Below are 20,564 nucleotides of genomic sequence, written 5' to 3' on the forward strand. Positions count from 1 at the left end.
TTCCGCGAAATGAATAGATGTTTATTTGTTTTATATTCATAATGTTTAAGGACATAAATTTTGCATTTTGCCTATATAATTTTTAACCTCTTCGCAGTCCAGTTAAAAATCACTTATAGGCCTAATAAGGTTCCAAACAGAGCTTTCAAAAGAATTTGATTTCATCGTATTTAAGATTTTTGGGTTCGTCTGTCATCAAATTCGAATTCAGCGACCCCGAAAACCCCCGAGAAACAAATTTCGACCGAATCGCATCAGTCTTGAAATTATCCGCCATATTGGGTCGCCATATTGGATCCACCATTTTAAATTTTGAAAATCTGACGTCATATTTGTAATTAGCAACCCAAAAAACCCCTATGTAACGAGTTCCAAGCAAATCGAATCAACTTCTAAATTTTCATAGTCGACATTTTAGATCGGCCATTTTGAATATTTTAAATCTGACTTCAAATTCGGATTCAGCGACCCTAAAAACTTCAGTATATTTATCACCAGTCAAATCAAATTATATTTAGTATTATTATTTTATCAAAAATTGACAGAAAATTTTTTTTATAAGATATGACGATTTCTTCCAAAAAAAACCTTCTGCCATAAGAAATATATGACTTTAATTTTGTGACCAATATTTATTTTGTTAATTTAACATGTTAAACTGTATAAAAAAATTAGTTTCAACCTTAAAATCAAAATTTTCCAATTCAACTTTTCTGGAAGCTGAATATGACAATTTAAATGAAATGAGCAGTATAATATAAAATTTAAATATTAACGCTTATTTTTGACGAAATCAACTTCAGGTCCACCTATACAGTTCTAATCTAGAGATATGTTTCGCTCTTCTATTGAGATTTTACATTCCCACACTGAGAGACCTTTTGGACTGCAGCGGAACAAGGTAAGTGACAGCAGCGCCACTATGGGTTTGGTGTGCGGCGGTACAATTTTGGGAGCGTGACTGTCCAAAATGTTGGTGAGTAGCTCACCGAAGTTGACGGACGCCAGCTTTGGTTTGTAGCTGTACAACTTTTTGGCAGACACGCGCCCAAAAATGTACCGCAGCAGCCCAATCGTATAGTCTCGTAGCTTACCAACAGAATGCTCCGCAGCCGCCTGTCGAAAGTCGGCTACGATGCTAATGGTCTCTCAGTGCAATGCTTTTAATTAAAAGTTCGATTTTTCGAGTGTTTTCGATATATCTATTCGACGTTTTTATGTCATGTATTTTTTTAGAAAGGACTACGTTACGTTCTTTAGCCGTCAAAATGATTAAACGTTCTCCAACTCTCATCGCGTGGAAATAAAAGATACCATCAAAGCTGGTAACTTTGGACGGTTTTTGATATTTTTCATTAATATTTTTTATGAAAAAATATCTCGGGACATGACGTTTGTGATGTACAATCTTTAAGTTGGCTTGTGTATAGATATGTTGAATTAAAATATTTTTATTTCTCTCCATTCTCTTCTTTAAAGTAAAAAACAAGTGTCCGGAGTCAGTCTCCAAGGGCGGGCAACTTCGTACACTTTATAATTTTTTGCGTAATTCAAAAATATTTAGGATTATTATATTATTAAAGTATTTTTGTTTTAATAATAAACAATTCCAAGACTCGTAACTATTTTTTATAATTTTTTTTACAAAAAATAAATTAAAATCAATTAATGGTACATATGAATTTTCAAGTCATCGAAAGGGCTTTTTGAATTATGCTGTCAGAATAATAACACTAATTACGATTTATTTCAACTACGTTACATATTCGTCCCATGTTCGAAGTTACCCAACAAAATTAAAATTTCCTTAAATAAAACACATTTACGAAATACTGTATGAATCTAGGTTATTGACATCAGTGTGAATTTCATGTCAATGAATATTAGATCAAATCTTAAAAAAGTAATAGCACTTATTTTGCATATATTCGTTTAAAAATAAGTTTTTTTTACGAAGTGCAGTAACCTAGACCCCGTCGGGGGGCAAAAACCCCCCAACCCCCCCGCGCGACCAAATTCTTGTGCATACTGGAAAGTGGTTCTGTTATCCATCTCGTATGTAATTTTTGTGAAAAGTTTTTATAATTATTATGAATCTAAGTATCAACGCCTTTTTATGATTTTGTTATGAAAAGTATTGTGCGCAACTCTTGTGGCGGCATTTTGAAACTCGAGATACATTTTTGTAACGAGTCGTAAGTGAGGCCCCAGGCGCTATCACTTACTACTCGTTACAAAAACTTAGGGCTCGTTCTAAAAAGGCCGCTAGTTCACACTTGTTACGCAATGTACTATTGCATTTTTTTATTACTTTCTTTTTTAGCGTTTGTTAACGTTTAATCAATTTGACGGCTAAAGAACGTACTAAATATAAAAATCTATTACGATTTTGAATTTTAGAAAATCGTCCTCAGATTCGTAATCAGCGACCCCGAAAACCCCCGAGTAACGATTTTCGAATAGAAACAATGAGTTTAAAATTTTTTTGAAACTACCCAGCAAAAACATCTATAAATGTTATATAACAGTGAGGACACAGTTTTTTAGAACATTTGTTACAAGCTAGTTATAAATCTGTTATATAACCTCATTGCAGGCTTCGCACTCATTAGTCAGTAAAAAAATAGTAGCAAAAAGTAGACTGAAAAGTAAAAAAAGTAGAAAAAAGTAGCCTACGGAAAAAATTAATAATATGTGTAGTTTATATATTAAATTGTATTTAATTTAAAAAAATTAAATTTCAACACTTAATTTACATAATAATTTGCATAATACTTTGTTTTTAGGGTATAAAAAATTAAAATTATACCATAAAAGTAAAGAATTTTCGAACATTTAAATGGCAAAAGAGGTAATTACAAATTTTTGGCTCAATCCATTATATTTTATATCAAAAGTCGTTAAGGCATAATTTTTTTAAAAAAATAGATACTTTCCGAAATGATTCTGGATGATATTTAGACAACGAAATAAACACAATTAAGTCAAAATTTTTATTATTTATCTTGAAATATGAGTTTAAAATGGAGAAGATATGGAAAACTCACTTTTTCAGCAATTAGAAAGATTATTAAAAATATTGACAACTCTTTTAAAATGTACAATGTATTTTACTGTCTCTTGTTCAGAATTAATTAATTTATTATCTTTTATTGACTACACAGCCTCAGAAAAAAAATTAATTTTGTCCGGCGAAATAGAGTAGTCATTGTTACGTCTTAGTTCTTAGAGATAATCGCAAAAATCTGATAAAAATCCTGAATTCGGGACACAGAAAAAAGCTGGTGTTATTTTTGTTGCGGGTAATTTTCTCCAATGCTAAAACCCATAAGATTTAACCCAGATTTAGAATAAAATTTGTTGCGTGTTATTTTAACACCAATTCTGGTGTTAAAATAACACTTTGTTTTTCCTGTCGACAAAGATAATTTTTTGCCGAAACACTACGATATTGTATTTCCATGTACATTGTACTTTTTTCCACTGAATTCGAATTCGAAGTCAGAATTGAGAGATAAGCTTAAATTTTCGAGATAATGCCAAAAAACTGATTTTGAGTTTTTTTGAATTTTTGTTTATTGAGTTTTTTGCAATTATCTCAAAACATTTCAGCAAATCTAACAATTGTAACTTTGGATTCGGAATCAGTGGCTAAAAATACATGGAATTACACTATCGCAGTGTCATACAAAATTTTTTTCACTTTTTGATTTTTTTTCTTTTTTAAGCAGTTTTTTGAGTTTATCTTAAAAATAAGAACCAACTTTTAAATTCTGACCCCGGATTCGGATTCAGTGAACCAAAATACGTAAGAATGACTAGTCTATTTTGCCGGACAAAATTTTTTTTGTGGGGGTTTGTTAATTAAGTGAAAAAATGAAAATAATAGATAAAATATGTTTTCAAAGTTGGTCTGTGAAAGTAAGTAAGTTTAAACAGCACACAAAAAAGACACAAAAATTAGATCTATAAGGTGCTAAATATCTTGCGGTTACTTTAACCTAGCGCATTAACATTTATGTAAAACTGTAAAAAATAGCCGGTTATCTATATACATATATTTCGGTGGTGGGGATAAATCACTCTATTTTCTTAATTTCTAGTTTTTTTATTTATATAGTTTATTTTTATTTAGATATTTATTTTTATCTAGTTTTTTTATTTTCTTCTAATTTCTAGACAATTTTAAAATCTTTAAGTTTTTAATTAATATTTATTTAGGCATATTTGAAATTTAAAGAACTGATTTAATACCAATTTTTCACAGTTTTTCATAAATTTAAATGGGTTAAAGTAACTGCAAGATATTCAGCACTTTATAGATCCAATTTTTGTGTGCTATTTAAAATTACTTAAAACCATATACAGGTTTTGAACTCATTAGTCAGCAAAAAAGTAACAAAAAGTTGTCTAAATAGTGAAAAAGTAGCTTTTAGTAGCCTAAGGTTGAAAAAAGTAGCCAACCATCAAAAAAGTAGCAAATAGTAGCTTTTAGTCGAAGAGTGCGAAGCCTGTCATTGTAACAGATTTCTATAACATTGTTACAAGGGAGTTACCGATCTGTTCTATATTATGATAACTTTAAAGTTCTGCAACAATGTAATGTAACTTTTCTGTAACTTTTCTGTAACACAATCATCACAAATGATCTGTAACTGACGTTCCAACGTAGTTCGAGAACTGTGTCTGAAAAATGTTATGTGGCTGTTCTAAAATTTTCTAGCAGATTAGTTCTGGATGACATTTGTACCTAAAAATGTGAACAACTTTGCAACAGTGTTACATAACATTTTTATAACACTACAGCCACAAATTTTTTGTAACTAATGTTCTATCGCATATCTAGAACTATACCGGAACAATGATATGTAAGTGTTCTAAAATTTTGATGAAGTTCAGTTCTGGAATATATTTTTACCTAAGATTAAAAATTTTGAAGTGTTCATAAGTACTTTAACTATTTTCTATAGAATTAATAAATAACATTCTGGCTAGGTGACAGGGCTGAGTGTCTGAGGCATCTTCTGGAAGTTAACTTCCCAGACTTCAGGGAATAGGTTTGAAAAATAACCTCTCATTGATTTGGTTACCATGACACTCAGGAATCAGAGGAAATGAAGAAGCGGATATCTTAGCCTGTAGAGGGTCTGAGATGACTATGGTAGGTCTGAAACCGGCAGTAGGCATTATGCTACGCTCGGTGAAAGGGGCTATAGAAAGATGGTCTAGGGGATGTCATCAGGGAGAATAGGTGGAGACTACTGTAGGTGGACAGGCCAAGGTTCTGTTGAGATTAAAACTCAACAGAAGCTTTGCCGAGTCCCTTCTGAAACTCAACAAGATCAGAGTCTGAGCAGTGGTTAGGTTGCTCACAGGACATAGCCTCCTAAGCTATCATCAGCACAAAATAGGTAGAAACGTCTCACCTAGGTGCAAATTGTGTGATGCAGAAGAGGAATCTTCGACTCATATTTTATGTCACTGTCCAGGTTATGCTGCAGTGAGACATCAATGCTGGGGTTAGGCTTTTGTAGATCCAGATTGGATTCGCAACCTCTCTGTAGAAGAGCTTCTGGACTTTTAGAATAGGACAGGACTCTAGGGAGGGAGACTGTCTCAAGCTTACCGGGGTTAGGTGCAATGGGTCTTGCGACTTAAGTACTAACACTCGTACTAAGAGACTTCGGTATAAGATCATTTTAGATTAGATGAATCGACAATATTGTTGCTCTATTTTGAGTTTTTTTAAAATCTAGGTCACCATATCAAAGGTAAGAAATATTTGACGCGATATTTGTATCTGGACAAGATATTTTATAATGGCACATTATCCAAAAATATTATAAAGTAAAAATAACCTTGAAAATTAATGTTTTTTATTAAATAATTGTCTGCAATTTGTTTATTTTTTTAATTTACAGATTTTTTTGATGCAGCATTTGAAAGAGCGGTTCCGGGGCCATAATATATATTATATTTCTTATTGCCCCGGAACCGCTCTTTCAAATGCTTTTTCATCAATTCATGTTTAAATACGGTTTATGTAGTAATTACTTTAATTATGGTCAATAATAAATTTAGTGAATTTTTCGATTAATTAAAATACTTTTTTTGGTATCATTTTAAAATGTAAAAATTCTTTTTCTTTTCTTGTTTGAAATAAGATTTTATACATTTGAGTTGAATTTATTATTAGAATATCCGATATTGATCAAAAGTAATATATTTATATGAGACGTTTCACGTCAACCGGCCCAGAGCTCTGTCCAAAAATCTACTGAACGAAAATTGACTTATTATGGCTTAAAATAAACGTCAGCTCATACTCTTTCAAATAAAAAGTGGCGAATTCAAAAATTCAAAATGGCGTCCTTACTGTGACAACGTTTTCAAATTTTTTTACTGACTCAGCAAACAAATGTATTAATTATAACACAGCCCCACAAAAAAAAAAAGTGTCATGTACTTTTGACCGGAATACCCTAACCCTATGTATTTTGACGCGCTGAACACGAATCCGAAGTCCGTTTTGCTCCATCACGTCAGGATTTTTTTCTAACCTCAAAAAACATGTCGGATTTTGTGAAGTAGGCGATTTTTTTAAAAATTGATGTATTAACTTCAAACTTGGTATCTGGGGGTTTTTTGTGTCGCTGATTACGAATCTGAAGTTAGATTTTCAAAATCCAAAATGGCGGATCCAATATGGCGGACGAATTTTGAAAAAATTTTAAGATTTACTTCAAACTTGGTATCTAGGGGTTTTTTGGGTCGCTGATTACGAATCTGATGTCAGATTTCCGAAATTCGACATGTCTGATTCAATATTAAGGAATTGTTTTTAAAAAATTGTCAGATTATTATGAAATTTGGTATCTACAGGTTTTCTAAGTTGCTGACAAGTAACACTAGGGAAGTGCCATACGACGATTTTTCTGAAACTTGGCAGTTTTGTAGTTTTTTAAAAACAATTTGACACGTATGTTTTGTTTTTCCGCAAAATATTCGTAATCAGCGACCCAAAAACCCCCAGATACAGATAATGGCGTATCTAATATGTCCGATAGAAGTCCATGTTGGATATGCCATTTTGAATTTTTCAAATCTGACATCATATTCGTAATCAGCGACCCAAAAAACCCCCAGATACCAAGTTTGAAGTAAATCTTAAAATTTTTTCAAAATTCGTCCGCCATATTGGATCCGCCATTTTGAATTTTGAAAATCTAACTTCAGATTCGTAATCAGCGACACAAAAAACCCCCAGATACCAAGTTTGAAGTTAATACATCAATTTTTAAAAAAATCGCCTACTTCTCAAAATCCGACATGTTTTTTGAGGTTAGAAAAAAATCCTGACGTGATGGAGCAAAACGGACTTCGGATTCGTGTTCAGCGCGTCAAAATACATAGGGTTAGGGTATTCCGGTCAAAAGTACATGACACTTTTTTTTTTTGTGGGGCTGTGTTATCTTGAAAAAATCATTGCTATTAGTTAGAGAATAGGTCACTCTTATGTTTTTGGGGTCGCCGAAAATGAATCTGAATTCAGAATAAAAAAATTTTCAAAATTCAAAATGGCGGATCCAATATGGCAGACAGGTTTTTAAAAACTTAATGGATTCGCTTGAAACTTGTTACTCGGGGGTTTTTGGGGTCGCTGATTACGAATCTGAAGTCAGATTTCGAAAATTCAAAGTGGCGGATTCAATATGGCGGACATATTTTAAAAAAATTCAATGGATATGCTTAAAACTTGTTATTCGGGGGTTTTTGGGGTCGCTGATTACGAATCTGAAGTCAGATTTTGAAAATTCATAATTTTAACTACTGTTTAAACAATTTATTATTGTTATTTACAAAATTTTTTCTAATTCCACCAAAAAATGCAATGTTTCCCTAGTTTTGCAACTTACCGAATTAAGTATAATAAGAAATACGGACTTTAATAAAATTCTTATTTTAATTATTGTTATTTACAAACTATTTCTAATTCCACGAAAAAATTGCAATTTTTTCGTAATTTTGCAACTTATAAAATTAACAATAATAGTTGGAAGTTAAATTTTTCAAGTTAAAAATCAACTCAAAAAGAGAGTTAATAATTATATTAACTCCTCGGTAAGAAGCGAGAAATAGAGAAAGATTGAAATTTTGCATATATTAAGCAAAACTTGATCATTTTCAATTATTCTGAATAGGCGTATTTACGTTTTCACCCAATTCCCCAGTGAACATCTAAATATCAAAAAAATGAATTCTTTTCTATTCCCAGTACAGATAAGTCAATAGAAAAGAATTCAAACTTTCTATTTTTCTAAATGCGCAAAGTTCTTAATTTTCATACTTTTTGGCAGCGAATAGAAAAAAATTAAATGTTTGAAGAGTAAATTCTAAATGTCTATTCCTTTCAATCGCCAGCTTCAAAATTTCCATGAAAGGAATAAGAAATTTGAAAAGTGAAGTACATGTGGTTATTTCTATAAATTGACTATAGCTCAGGACATTTGGAGCACATTTAGAGGAATAGAAAATGTGGAGAATAAATGAGGAATTTCTATATTTTACAATTGACTGCGTCAGGTTATATGTATAATTTAGAGTATAAATTTTGACCAAGTCAATTAAGAAGAATAGATTTTTCTACTTTTTTTTTGCTTTATCGAGGAATTGAATAAAAACGTAAATTCACTAATTCAAAAGAATTGGAACTCTGAATTCTTTTCAATTATTCGCTTCTTACCGGGTCCTTAAAACTAACGCCCTAGTAATGAAATTAATTCGTAAATTATTAACTATCCTTTTGCTTTAATTCCATAAGGGTGTACTTTTATAGCGTCCCCAAGAGAGTTGAAATTCAACTCTTTTTTTACATTTAATGAGAACCTTAACCCCAACAGTAAAACCTTAATATTTACTACAGATTTATAAACAGCCATTTTAAAAACTCCTGAGTTAGAAGTATCAAATTAATTAAATATCGGCCATATTGGATCTGCTATTTTGAATTTTCAAACTCTGACTTCAGATTCGTAATCAGCGACCCCAAAAACCCCCGAGTAACAAGTTTCAAGCAAATCCATTGAATTTTTCAAAAATATATCGGCCATATTGGATCTGCTTTTTTGAATTTTCAAAATCTGACTTCAGATTCGTAATCAGCGACCCCAAAAACCCCCGAATAACAAGATTTAAGCAAATCCATTGAATTTTTTAAAAAAATGTCCGCCATATTGAATCCGCCATTTTTAATTTTCGAAATCTGACTTCAGATTCGTAATCAGCGACCCCAAAAACCCCCGAGTAACAAGTTTCAAGCGAATCCATTAAGTTTTTAATAACCTGTCTGCCATATTGGATCCGCCATTTTGAATTTTGAAAATTTTTTTAATCTGACTTCAGATTCATTTTCGGCGACCCCAAAAACATAAGAGTGACCTATTCTCTAACTAATAGCAATGATTTTTTCAAGATAATTAATACATTTGTTTGCTGAGTCAGTAAAAAAATTGGAAAAAGTTGTCACAGTAAGGACGCCATGTTGAATTTTTGAATTCGCCACTTTTTATTTGAAAGAGTATGAGCTAACGGTTATTTTAAGCCATAATAAGTCAATTTTCGTTTAGTAGATTTTTGGACAGAGCTCTGGGCCGGTTGACGTGAAACGTCCCATATATATTTATATTTATAAATATTATAATAATAAGTAAATAAAAATAGAGGTATGTAATAATAAAATTTTAAAAAACTTACATTTCTCGAGTATTCTCCATTGTATAAAACTCTTTTCTAAGCCATCTTTCTACTTGTAAAGGATACGGAGCATTTATTGTATCCTGTACCAAATGTGTTAAACCTTTTACCCATAATTCACATTCTTTTTCACTCAGAGCTAAAAATATACAATAAATAATTATTATACATTTTTAGAAATATGAATAAATTGTTTAAAAATGATGTAAAATTTACTTTGTTCAATAACTCACCCATTAATGACAGAGTTTTTAATCGGAATTCAGAACCATAATAAATACTAAAACATTTTAAATTTTCTTTTCTTTTCGTATCTTCAGACAATTTTTCAAAGTCTTTAGTATTACTGCCAACTCTAATTTCCTTAATTTCTCTTATTTCAACTAAAAATAAACAGAAAATTCATATTAAATATTTTTGTTAACGTCTCAACTTAATTCAAGTAATTGCAAAATAAGTATTATTAAAGGAAAATAATTTATAAAGCATATTTTATTTTAACTAAAATTAAATCATAATGTAAATAAAAATTGAAAATAAAAAGATATAATTAATATTAAATATTTTTTCCTTCCATTATTTTGTATTAGAAAATGAGTTCTTTTCGATTATTGGAAGTGAGAAATGAAACACCAAATCACTTGTTTGGCAACGTTTCGGTGTCTTGGTTTTACACCATCATCAGGCCACTTTATTAAACAATATTAAAACAAATTAATCACTCACCAACTATATACAACTTTTTTTAAAAAAACATTAAAATTATAAAATTCTTATTTTTATATAAATAAATAATTACCTAGTTAAATTAAATTTAATTAGTTACATTAGTAAATTAATTAATTAGTTACAGTTACAGTTACATTAATTAGTTACAGTTAGTAACACGTCAAATTGTTTGTCAAAAATATATGTCAAAAAAATATCGAATTATTTTTATTCAATTATTTTTAAAATAATTTTATTTTACATATCTAAATTATCTAAAATTAATCTTTTATTATCTTATCTATTACTTTATTTTATGTATGTTATCTTACTTTTTCACATTTCATAATTTAAATAAAGAATATTCTTAAAGATGTGTCTTTTTCTTCAATTTTCAACGGTGGAGTACAACTCCCCACTGTTTTTGAAAAGTCATAAAACCAGTATTTTCGAAAATAAACAAAATATCTATTTCCGTTTTGAATTTTAATCATCCAAAAAAAAATTATACAATAGTTTTGATCGAAAAAAAAACCCAGAGCACAACTTTCCACTTTCCCCTACTGTATGATAATCCATTGTCTCTGTACATAGTGACGACTTACAAATGCACAGAAGCAGTCTTATGACTCTGAAAAACTGATATTCCTGCTTATTTACATGTGCACTACAAACAAAGGCACACTGTTAGAATATCCTTACTATGAAACGAGTAGATATGCAAATTAGGTAAAGCAAGACAGTCTTATATTATTTTTGTGGACAGAAGAGAGAAAAAGAGAGCGTTAAATTTTGAGCGTTACCTGACAAAGAAAGACTTACATAATTTTCCTTAAAAAAGAGTAAGAGAGAAATATCTGTCTATTGCTACCTGAACAAAGATTTTCCCTCGTCCTTTTATGAGACGGTTTCATATACCTGACTTTCGGGCATCGACCGTCATTAAAGAAGGTCTATTGTTTTGTAAGGTTTGTCCGATCCCAGAGTCGAGAACTGTCATTACAAGTTTTATGACTCTTATTAACTTTATATGAGGAAATAAAATAATTTTTCATTTTGTCTAACTATGTAAAAAATATGTTTCTCGAAATCTGCGTTTCGTGACGATACGTGAGTAATCTAAAAATTTATTCAACTTTATGGAAAAATTTTATAAAAATTAAATTAATGAAAATGTTGTTTGTAGCAATAAAACACAAGTATGTTTTTCTAAGATTTTCAACAAAATATCAAATTATAAAGAAAATTTAGATATAAGTTAGCAAAAATGACTACTCGGAGGTTTTTGGGGTCACTGATTACGCATCTGATATCAGTTATTTTAAAAAATTCAAAATGGTGGATCCAATATGGCAGACGATTTTTAAAAAATTATCGGATTTAAAAGAAATTCGTTACTCGGGGGTTTTTGGAGTCATTGATAACAAAATCGATATCCGTTTTTCAAAATTTTTTAAATTCAAAATGGCAGATCTAATATGGCGGACGATTTGTTTATAAATTGATTGTATTTACTTGCAATTCGTTACTCAGGTTTTTGAGGTCGTTGAGTACGAATGTAATTATCGTCTTTGAAAATATAAAATGGATTCGTAAACAGCCATCGCGAGAAAGCCGAGTAGTCATTTTTAAGAGTTAAGCTCTTCTTTCCGAAGTTTGGATCGATAGATTGCATCCACCATTCTGTATTTCTGAAAACTGTCATCGGCTTAGTACTTAGCTACTTTAAAAACCCCGATTAAAAACAAGAAGTTCGATCCACCATATTGGATCCGCCTTTTTAAATTTTGAAAATTTTTAAAAACTGAATATCGGATTCAAAATCAGCGCCCTAAAAACCCTGAACTACAGTGGTTGATAAAATTTTCGTTACTTAAAAAAATCAGGCGTTAAAGGGATAAAAGTGACATTATTGTCTAATTTTTCTAAATAGAAAAGAGGAAATCAGAGTCAAATTAAAAGTCAAAGCGAAAGTGAAACTTATTATGAAAGCCAATGTCGATGTGGAAGTTAAAATGAAATTACATAATTGCACCTCTGAATGACTCATGTGAAATTAGCACCACTTTTTCAAGAAATAAAAAAATTCACAATAGTTCTGGGTACTTAAGGAATAGTTTTGTTGTTCAATAACGATTGTTTTAATAGTTATGTCAGTTAACATTAAAAAACACAATAAAAAAAATTAGGTGCTTACTTCGCGTAGCATTAAAATTGACTAAAAAAGATTTCTGACATGGTGAGTTGATAGTTACAGAAGAATTTTAGAGTTCTCTTATAGAAAAATTGAAAGTTCCACAAAATCGAAGAAACTACAGAACTTTGAAAGAAGCAAAAATAAAAAAAATTTTGCAAAAATTAATATTTCGTTAGTTGTGATTAGAGTTCTCGAAATAGTAATTAAAGTTCTACAAATTATTTTAACAAAGCTTTTCACCAATAGTGCTATCAATTAATTGTAAAAAAATCAATTGTTCATAATAAGGGGCTAAGTTCAAGCAGTCCCTTACTTTCAAAAAGATATTCTGCACATCTGCAGCCGAAATCATTAGTCTAAACTTAAAATTCACGAAACTACAGTACTTTAAAATTCCAAAAAATATAAATATTTCAAAATTGAGTTTCATGATTTATAATTGGAGTTCTGTTTCAACACCTTTTAGGTTCTAAAAGTTCTGATAGTAGTTCTCTTTGCCCTCCAATAACTTTTCCAAGAAACATTCTTAAAACTTTTCCCAAACTCTAAATTAAAGATACTTTGAAATTTAATAAAACACCTATTGAGTTCTACAAAAAACTCATAAAATTTTATTTCAAGCTCAAAATTAAAAAACCTAATATGGTGGACTGATGAAACTCAACTTTTTCATAACGCAGATACGAAATATACTATTTCATATTTAAAAGTCCTGTATTATTTATTTATTTATTTAATACATTCCCCGCAGTCCTTAGGAACCATAAATGGGTAACTAAATTTCTAACCAAAATATAGAAAAATATACAAAACAAAGATTTAAAGAAAACAGTATGCAATCAATCTTCGCGCAACGAAATGATGTAATTGTTTAAACTATTGAGAAAACGTGATTGAGATGTAACAAATAAGTCAAGATCTGGTTTCATGGTTGTAAACATTTAGTTAACATGGAAACACGCAAAAAATATAGGAGCACAGAAGTCTCTCGACGTATTAACAATTAGCAGCCGAAAAGGTCTAACGTCTCTTGATGATAGTCGAGGTACTCTAAACGCTATCTCATTGAGTAAAAATGGTGAATTAATTTGATTATGGATTATTTTGAAAAGGAAAGTTACGGTGAGAATGATTCGTCTTTCCTTTAAAGTAATAATATAAAAACGTTGACATAAGTTTAAATAATCGCAACCACGTTCCGGATATATTCCATCCTCTCTAAAGGCTAAATATTTAAGAAGGCTTTTTTGAACAGAATCAATCTCATGCGAATATTTTCAAAATACGGGTTCCATATTTGTGAGGCATACTCAGCACCGGAGCGAACCATTGCGTTAAATAATAATTTAAAAGTTTTAATGTTTGTAAAATTTTTTGAGCACCCAATAAGGTATTCCGATGCTTTGGATGCGGTAGACACATTCGCTGTAATGTGATCAGTGAAGGTTAAATCGCAAGAAAAGGTCACTCCTAGGTCACGCACAGAGAAAACTCTTTCAATCAACTGATTGCCGATCATATACGGATAAAGAACTGGAAAACACGATTTAGAAAATGTTATGGTTTGACATTTCTTCAAATTTAAATCTAATTTATTAACATTACACCACTCATGAAAAGCTTCAAGGTCTTTACTTAGCACATCGCTATCGTCAGTTGATTGTATTATTCGAAAAATTTTTACATCGTCTGCAAACAATAAAATATAAGATTTAACACAATCAACAATACTATCAACATACAGTGTAAAAAGCGGAGACCCAAAAGACGAACCCTGAGGAACACCTTTAACTGGTATCATCGTTGACGAAAGACAATTTCAAACAGCCACGCGATGGCATCTGTGGAGCAGGTAGTTCATGAGAGTGCTCCTTAGGTTCCACGGTATATTTAACATATCAAGCTTCTCGGTCAGAATCTGGTGATCAATAGAATCAAAAGCTTTTCAAAATCCAAATATAAGACATCGACTTGATAGCCTGATTGTAGCGACTGTTGAAGGATAGTCATGAATTCAGCTAGATTGGTAATGGTACATTTTTTAGGTATACACCCATGTTGTTGTTCATGAATAACTATTTTTAGTGCGTTCGTAAGGTAAGGAGCAATAGCAAATTCAAAGACTTTAGCAAAATTAGGTATAAGGGCAATTGGTCTATAATTGCTACAATCAGACTTATCACCGGACCTCTTGTAAACAGGTATAATCTTCGCTGATTTCCAGACTGAGGGAAATTCCGATTGTCTCAAAGCAAGGTTGTAAATTATAGTTAAAGGATATGCTAGAATCGACGCGCAGTCTCTGACCAAAAAGCTCGGTATTCCATCCAATCCCGATACAAAAGTCTGCTTCAAAGATTTCGCGGCCTTGAGAACCTGATCAGGTGACAACTGGAAAAGTTCGCTCCTTGTGTCGCATTGAACTTCAAAAATATTATGTTTATTTGAACATGTAATATTATTGCAGTTAACTTTGGCAAACATTTGAGAAAAGGAATCAACAATTTTTGTGGAGTATCGCATAGTTCACCATTGAAATACATATCATCTGGTAATGAAGGTAGTTTTTTTGTATTGTTAACATACGACCAAAAAGTATTAGGATCCTTTGATATATTAGATTCAACGTCAGCTATATACTTATTATATTCAGTTTTTATATTTTTATGAATTAATTTCGATAAAAGTTTAATTTGAGATACATAGTAATCTGATATATGTCCATGTTTCTTTAAGATATTGTTTTTTGCACGCACATCGTTTATAATTGTTTGAGTAAACCATGGTGGATAACGACGAGTACATTTATTATGGAAAACCTTTTTTGGAACAAATTGATGAAATATTTCATTTAATTTTGCTAAAAAAGCCTCACATCGTCAAAATCATTCAAAAAGTTCCATTCAACAGAAAAAAGCGTTGCATATAAAAGATCAAATTTTGCTTTACGAAAGTTAAGAACAGTGTTTAATTGTGGTTCTACTTTATTGAAACTTGATGATATATATTTGTGAGTAGATGTTAACAGAATTTCAGCAGCAATTGCGGGATGATGTGAGTCTTCAGTGACTAAAGGGCATAGCGCTCGTATTGTCATTACAGATATATTTGAATAAATTAAATCAAGAATTCTGTCATTTTTATTGTAAACAAAATTATATTGAAGTCGGTTAAGAAACTGAGCGAAATTTTCTAAAGAAATACATCTGGAGTCAGACTTATGATCATCAATATATCTCACATAATTTGGTACATTAAAATCGTCGAAAACAAAAATGGGGTAGTTGTTTAAGATAGGAATGTCTTTAAATGTTGAAAGATATGTTGAAAATTCCTGAATTGATAAATTAGGAGGAAGATTGATATTGACGAAACAGTACACCTGTCAATAATAAGACCTATGCTACTTATATTTTCATTAATAACATTAACAGAAGAAAAGTCAATAACTGTTACTTTGAAGGACTTGTTGACAGCCACCAAAACTCCTCCACCCTGTCGAGTTCGTCTGTCATTTCGAAATACTTTGAATAAAGAAGAAAAAAAAATCACTTGATGATACAGATGGCTTCAGCCAAGTCTTCGATATCATTTAAAACCTCATCTACGCATCTTTCATTTTCTTGATCTTCCGCACCAAGATCAGTTTCTTCCGATTTATTTTCCAGATACAATTCATCACTCATTTCTTCCTGTTCCTCATCATCGAAATTAGCAAAACCCAGTATTTTTAACATACTTTGAACCGCAATGTTGACAATGTGCGCGTAGCATTTGAAATGTTGATTTCTATAATCGAAATTTATCAAGAAAGATAACTCATACATAAACCGGTCATTTGCTGACGTATTATCAACGGTTATTCCTAAAACCTTATTTTTTATTCCATAATTATTAATAGCATCGTAGAAACATTGCGCTATATCCTTTTCCGTATGAGCACCAAAACAAGGACAAAAACAGTGTTGCCAAGTTAGTGGTTTTCCCACTAAATTTAGTAAGATTTTGGTCCTCCAGTAACATTTTTAGTATGATAAATATTGTAGTAGGAAATTTAGTATCTTTTTTTTTACTGGTTTTTTTAGTGTTTTTACTTAAATGTAATTTATTCTACGTAAATTATATCTAAAGTATTAAAAGTGTGATCACTAAGTTTAAACTATTTAAGTGAATTTGATTGGTTACACTGATGGCGATTGAGCAAATGTTCAGACTGGGACAATCAAAATTAGTCACACAGTTCTATAAGAAAGGATGCTCTTCTACGTGCCAAGCCCTGCACTGCTGTTTAGTACAGTTTATTCGTAAAGTTTATTTTATTAATGCAATGTCTATTCCATGTTCTTAAGTTCATAAATTTTATAAATAAATTGTAACTGGAATTAATATTTAAATAAATGAAATTCCAAAAAAATGTCTATCATTATTGTTATATATTTATTACCTTGAACTATATTAAATTTTATTAAGGGGGTCATCCCAACTGTTCGTTTCAAAAAATCGATTTTTTTTTGCATAAATTTGATCTATATCTTAAGTAGAATATGCGTCTAAAAGGATTTTTCAATATTCGAAGTCGTTGGGGAGTTATAGAGCAAATTAGGCAAGGTGTTTTGATCGGGCGTTCAAGCACTGGTAAAGGAGCGGCTTACAACATCGTTTACTCTTAAGTTTTATATCTAAAGGCGTTTGTATACCTCACCTATCTCGAGTATACTTGTGTCGTGTACCATTGGAGTAAAAGAGACAGAAATATCTTTTGTTTCTTTTACTCCAATAGTACACGACAGAAGTATACTCGGGATCGGTGAGGTATACAAGCGCCTTAAGAGCTCTAATTGCAAATAGTTTATCAGAAGACGTTGCATTTTAAAAATTCAGTCACGTATTTCGATCTTACGGTTAGTTTATTATTGACTTAGTGTACATAGCACATAGCTTTCAAACTGAAATGTACTTTGCAATGATACTTGTTTTTTACTTGAAGTGAATAGTTTTTAAAATGAATTTTACAAAAGGGAGTAAAGTTGCTCCTGTTCGACATTTTAGAAATAAAAAACGGTCATTTCATAGAAATCGTCATTCAAAAGAACAGGAAACAGAATTTACCTCAACGTCAGCGAAGAAACTTTTAGGAAACATGAACTTAAAAGTACCAATTGATTCAAGTTTTGTGTATTGTATTTTACAATTTACTAGTGTATTTTCAGCTATTTCTGCAAATGTAAAGTGCAAAATGTGTGAAGGTGATGTGACTTTTTCGCAATCCAATTTACGAGGCTTGGGTTTTAAAATCTGTGTTTCGTGTAAATGTAAAAATACTCAAACGATCAACTCTTGCCCTTTGATAGGAAATGTGTATGAAGTGAATAGACGTGTTGTTTTTGTAATGCGATTATTAGGAATCGGCCATGAAGGATTGAATCTTTTCTGCAGCTTAATGGGCATATGTTCTGGCATCGGAAATTCTACGTATGCGCTAATCTTACAAAATATTCGCACAGCTGCATCTGCTGTTTATGAAACTGTTCTATCATTTGCCGTAACTCAGGAGAAGCAAATGAATAAAGAAGCTGGAAAGCCTGAGGACGAATTCACAGTTTCGGGTGACGGTACTTGGAAGAAGCGAGGATTTTCATCTTTGTTTGGTATTTCCACATTAGTTGCTAAATATTCCAGTAAAGTTGTGGATACATCTGTTATGAGTAGCTTCTGTGGGGGATGTAACTTGTGGAAAAGTAAAAAAGATAGTGATTCGATTGCTTACGAGGTATGGCTTCAAAGTCATGAAGCTGAATGCAGTATAAATCACACAGGAAGCTCTGGAAAAATGGAAGTCGATGCCATTGTGCAAATGTTTTTGCGATCTGAAGAAAAACATGTCGTAAAGTATCTTACTTACGTTGGAGTTGGTGACAGCAAAACGTTTAACGGGATTCTCAAAACTGAGCCATACGGAGAAGATCAGTCAGTCATAAAAAAGGAATGTGTGGGGCATGTCGAGAAGAGAATGGGAACGCGACTCCGGAACGCCAAGAAAAACAACAAAGGAATTGGAGGAAAAGGAGCTGGAAAATTGACTGATAAGCTGATTAATGAATTAACTAAATTTTACGGCTTAGGTATTCGACGACACACAGACTCGATTGCTGAAATGAAGAATGAAATTTGGGCAACATTCTTCCACAAATGTTCCACAGATCAAAAGCCACAGCACCAAAATTGTCCAGTAGGTGAAGACAGCTGGTGTAAATGGCGCAAGGCAGAAGCTGCAGGGGAACTCCGTAATTTCCACCATGTTAAGCCAGCTCTAACTGCAGAAGTTCAAGCAGTAATCAAACCCATTTATAAAGATTTGACAAAGGATGATCTGTTGATTAGATGTTTAGGCGCGGAAACCCAAAATAACAATGAATCCATAAATTCACTGATCTGGACTTTTGCTCCAAAACACCTTCATTCTGGCACCAAGGTAGTGGAAATAGCCACTTTTCTTGCCGTTATCATCTTTAATGAAGGTTTTGATGGAATTGCAAAAGTGATGGAAACAATGGGTTGCCCTATAAATCATATCACGCAAGCTTATGTGGATCGCCGTAATAATGCACGCATCTCCCGTTCCGAACTACGCTTGAGCGACGGCGCCAAAAAAGCGAGGACAGAGTCCAGAAACGAACAATCTGCTTTGCAAGCATTTTTCGAAGAAGAAGAAGGAGCACTTTACGGACCAGGCATAGCAGATTAAGGGTAAGTCAAAATTTTATAAGTGATTTTCGTATGTCAATCTTTAAACGCGTTTTTCTCGAAACAGGATTTTAAAAATTGGCTGCCACCATAACTCAAAATCTATTCAACGGATTTTCTCCAAATTTATATGACTTACTCAGTACTAATATTTGTCCTATCTGAACTAGGATAATTCTGATTCATCAACCCGTTTTTGTTTTACACACTTGAAAAGTAGCAAAAAACACCAAAATTCATAAAAAATGTTTAACAACCTGCCAAATATTCAATTTTTAATATTTTTGATTTATCCTAGTTCCTATAAAAGCTGCTACTTCACAGATTAAAATGCCATTTGGTTTTTTGGTTTCAGATTAATAGAAGTCCCGCTATCGTGGCAGCCTTTTTGCAGTTTTTTTTTAATGAGTAAGTTCATAGTGAAAAATCTAAGGATAGAGCCATTATTTTGGTCTCAAAATATTTTAATGTTGGCTCAAAATATTAATAAATATATAGGAAAAAGTTCACAGTTGTAGTTTTATTCACTTTCCCAGAAAGAAATCCCGAAAAAAGTGAAAAAAAACAGCGTTCAGTTGGGATGACCCCCTTAAACTATTCTCTAAGTTTAAATAACTTTTGCATAATTAGTGTCAAAAATTTTAAATTTTGCGTTGAGTTAAGAATTTTTACGTTTTCTATTTATTTATTTTTATTTTTCTAGTAAAAATTAGGGGAACAAATTTTTTGTGGAAAAAATTTATTTTTAGTGGAAAATATCTAGCAATCTAGGGGGAAAGCGCCATAGGCATCTGACAACACTGGACAAAAAACAAGAACTATTGAGTGCAGTATCCAATCGTCGTCAATGAAGTGACATGTTATTCCGTTATATCCACGATGAGTCATTGTCGTCCAACCATCCAAAGTGAACGATATTTTAGAAGCATTGGTTTGAAGGATTTTTTGAACACTCAATTACATTTTCGAAAACCTGTCTTCAATCATACTTTTTAATCGATTGCGCTAAGGGGTTTATTTAAAAGAATAATTCTTATGTCTCATTATCATCGAAAAATCTAAATGGAAGATGTTTTAGCGCAACCCAATTCACCACCATTTCATAAAATTTTTCTTGTTGAAACACATATTTAATATTTATATTAATTTCACTATAAATATT

The 20,564-nt window shown here is 31.5% G+C and overlaps 1 protein-coding gene across 12 annotated transcripts in view; it reads right to left on the reverse strand.

Annotated features, from left to right (window-relative positions):
• LOC127279858 (1-phosphatidylinositol 4,5-bisphosphate phosphodiesterase gamma-1) overlaps nt 1-20,564 on the reverse strand; it is a 449,077-nt gene that overhangs the window by 412,564 nt on the left and 15,949 nt on the right. For all 12 annotated transcript variants that reach the window (XR_007842717.1, XR_007842720.1, XR_007842718.1 and 9 more), the window contains 2 exons: nt 9,987-10,136; nt 9,754-9,892 (listed from right to left, as the gene is read on the reverse strand). Coding sequence is in view for 8 of the 12 variants with exons in the window: in XM_051302488.1 (XP_051158445.1) it covers nt 9,754-9,892; nt 9,987-10,136 (289 nt within the window). In the remaining 4 variants the exon portion in view is untranslated. The remainder of the gene's footprint in view (nt 1-9,753; nt 9,893-9,986; nt 10,137-20,564) is intronic.

Source organism: Leptopilina boulardi, unplaced genomic scaffold (genome assembly GCF_019393585.1).
Source record: "Leptopilina boulardi isolate dan_hultmark-lab unplaced genomic scaffold, ZJU_Lbou_2.1 LbouV2_224, whole genome shotgun sequence".
In the NCBI taxonomy this organism is placed as follows: Eukaryota; Metazoa; Arthropoda; class Insecta; order Hymenoptera; family Figitidae; genus Leptopilina; species Leptopilina boulardi.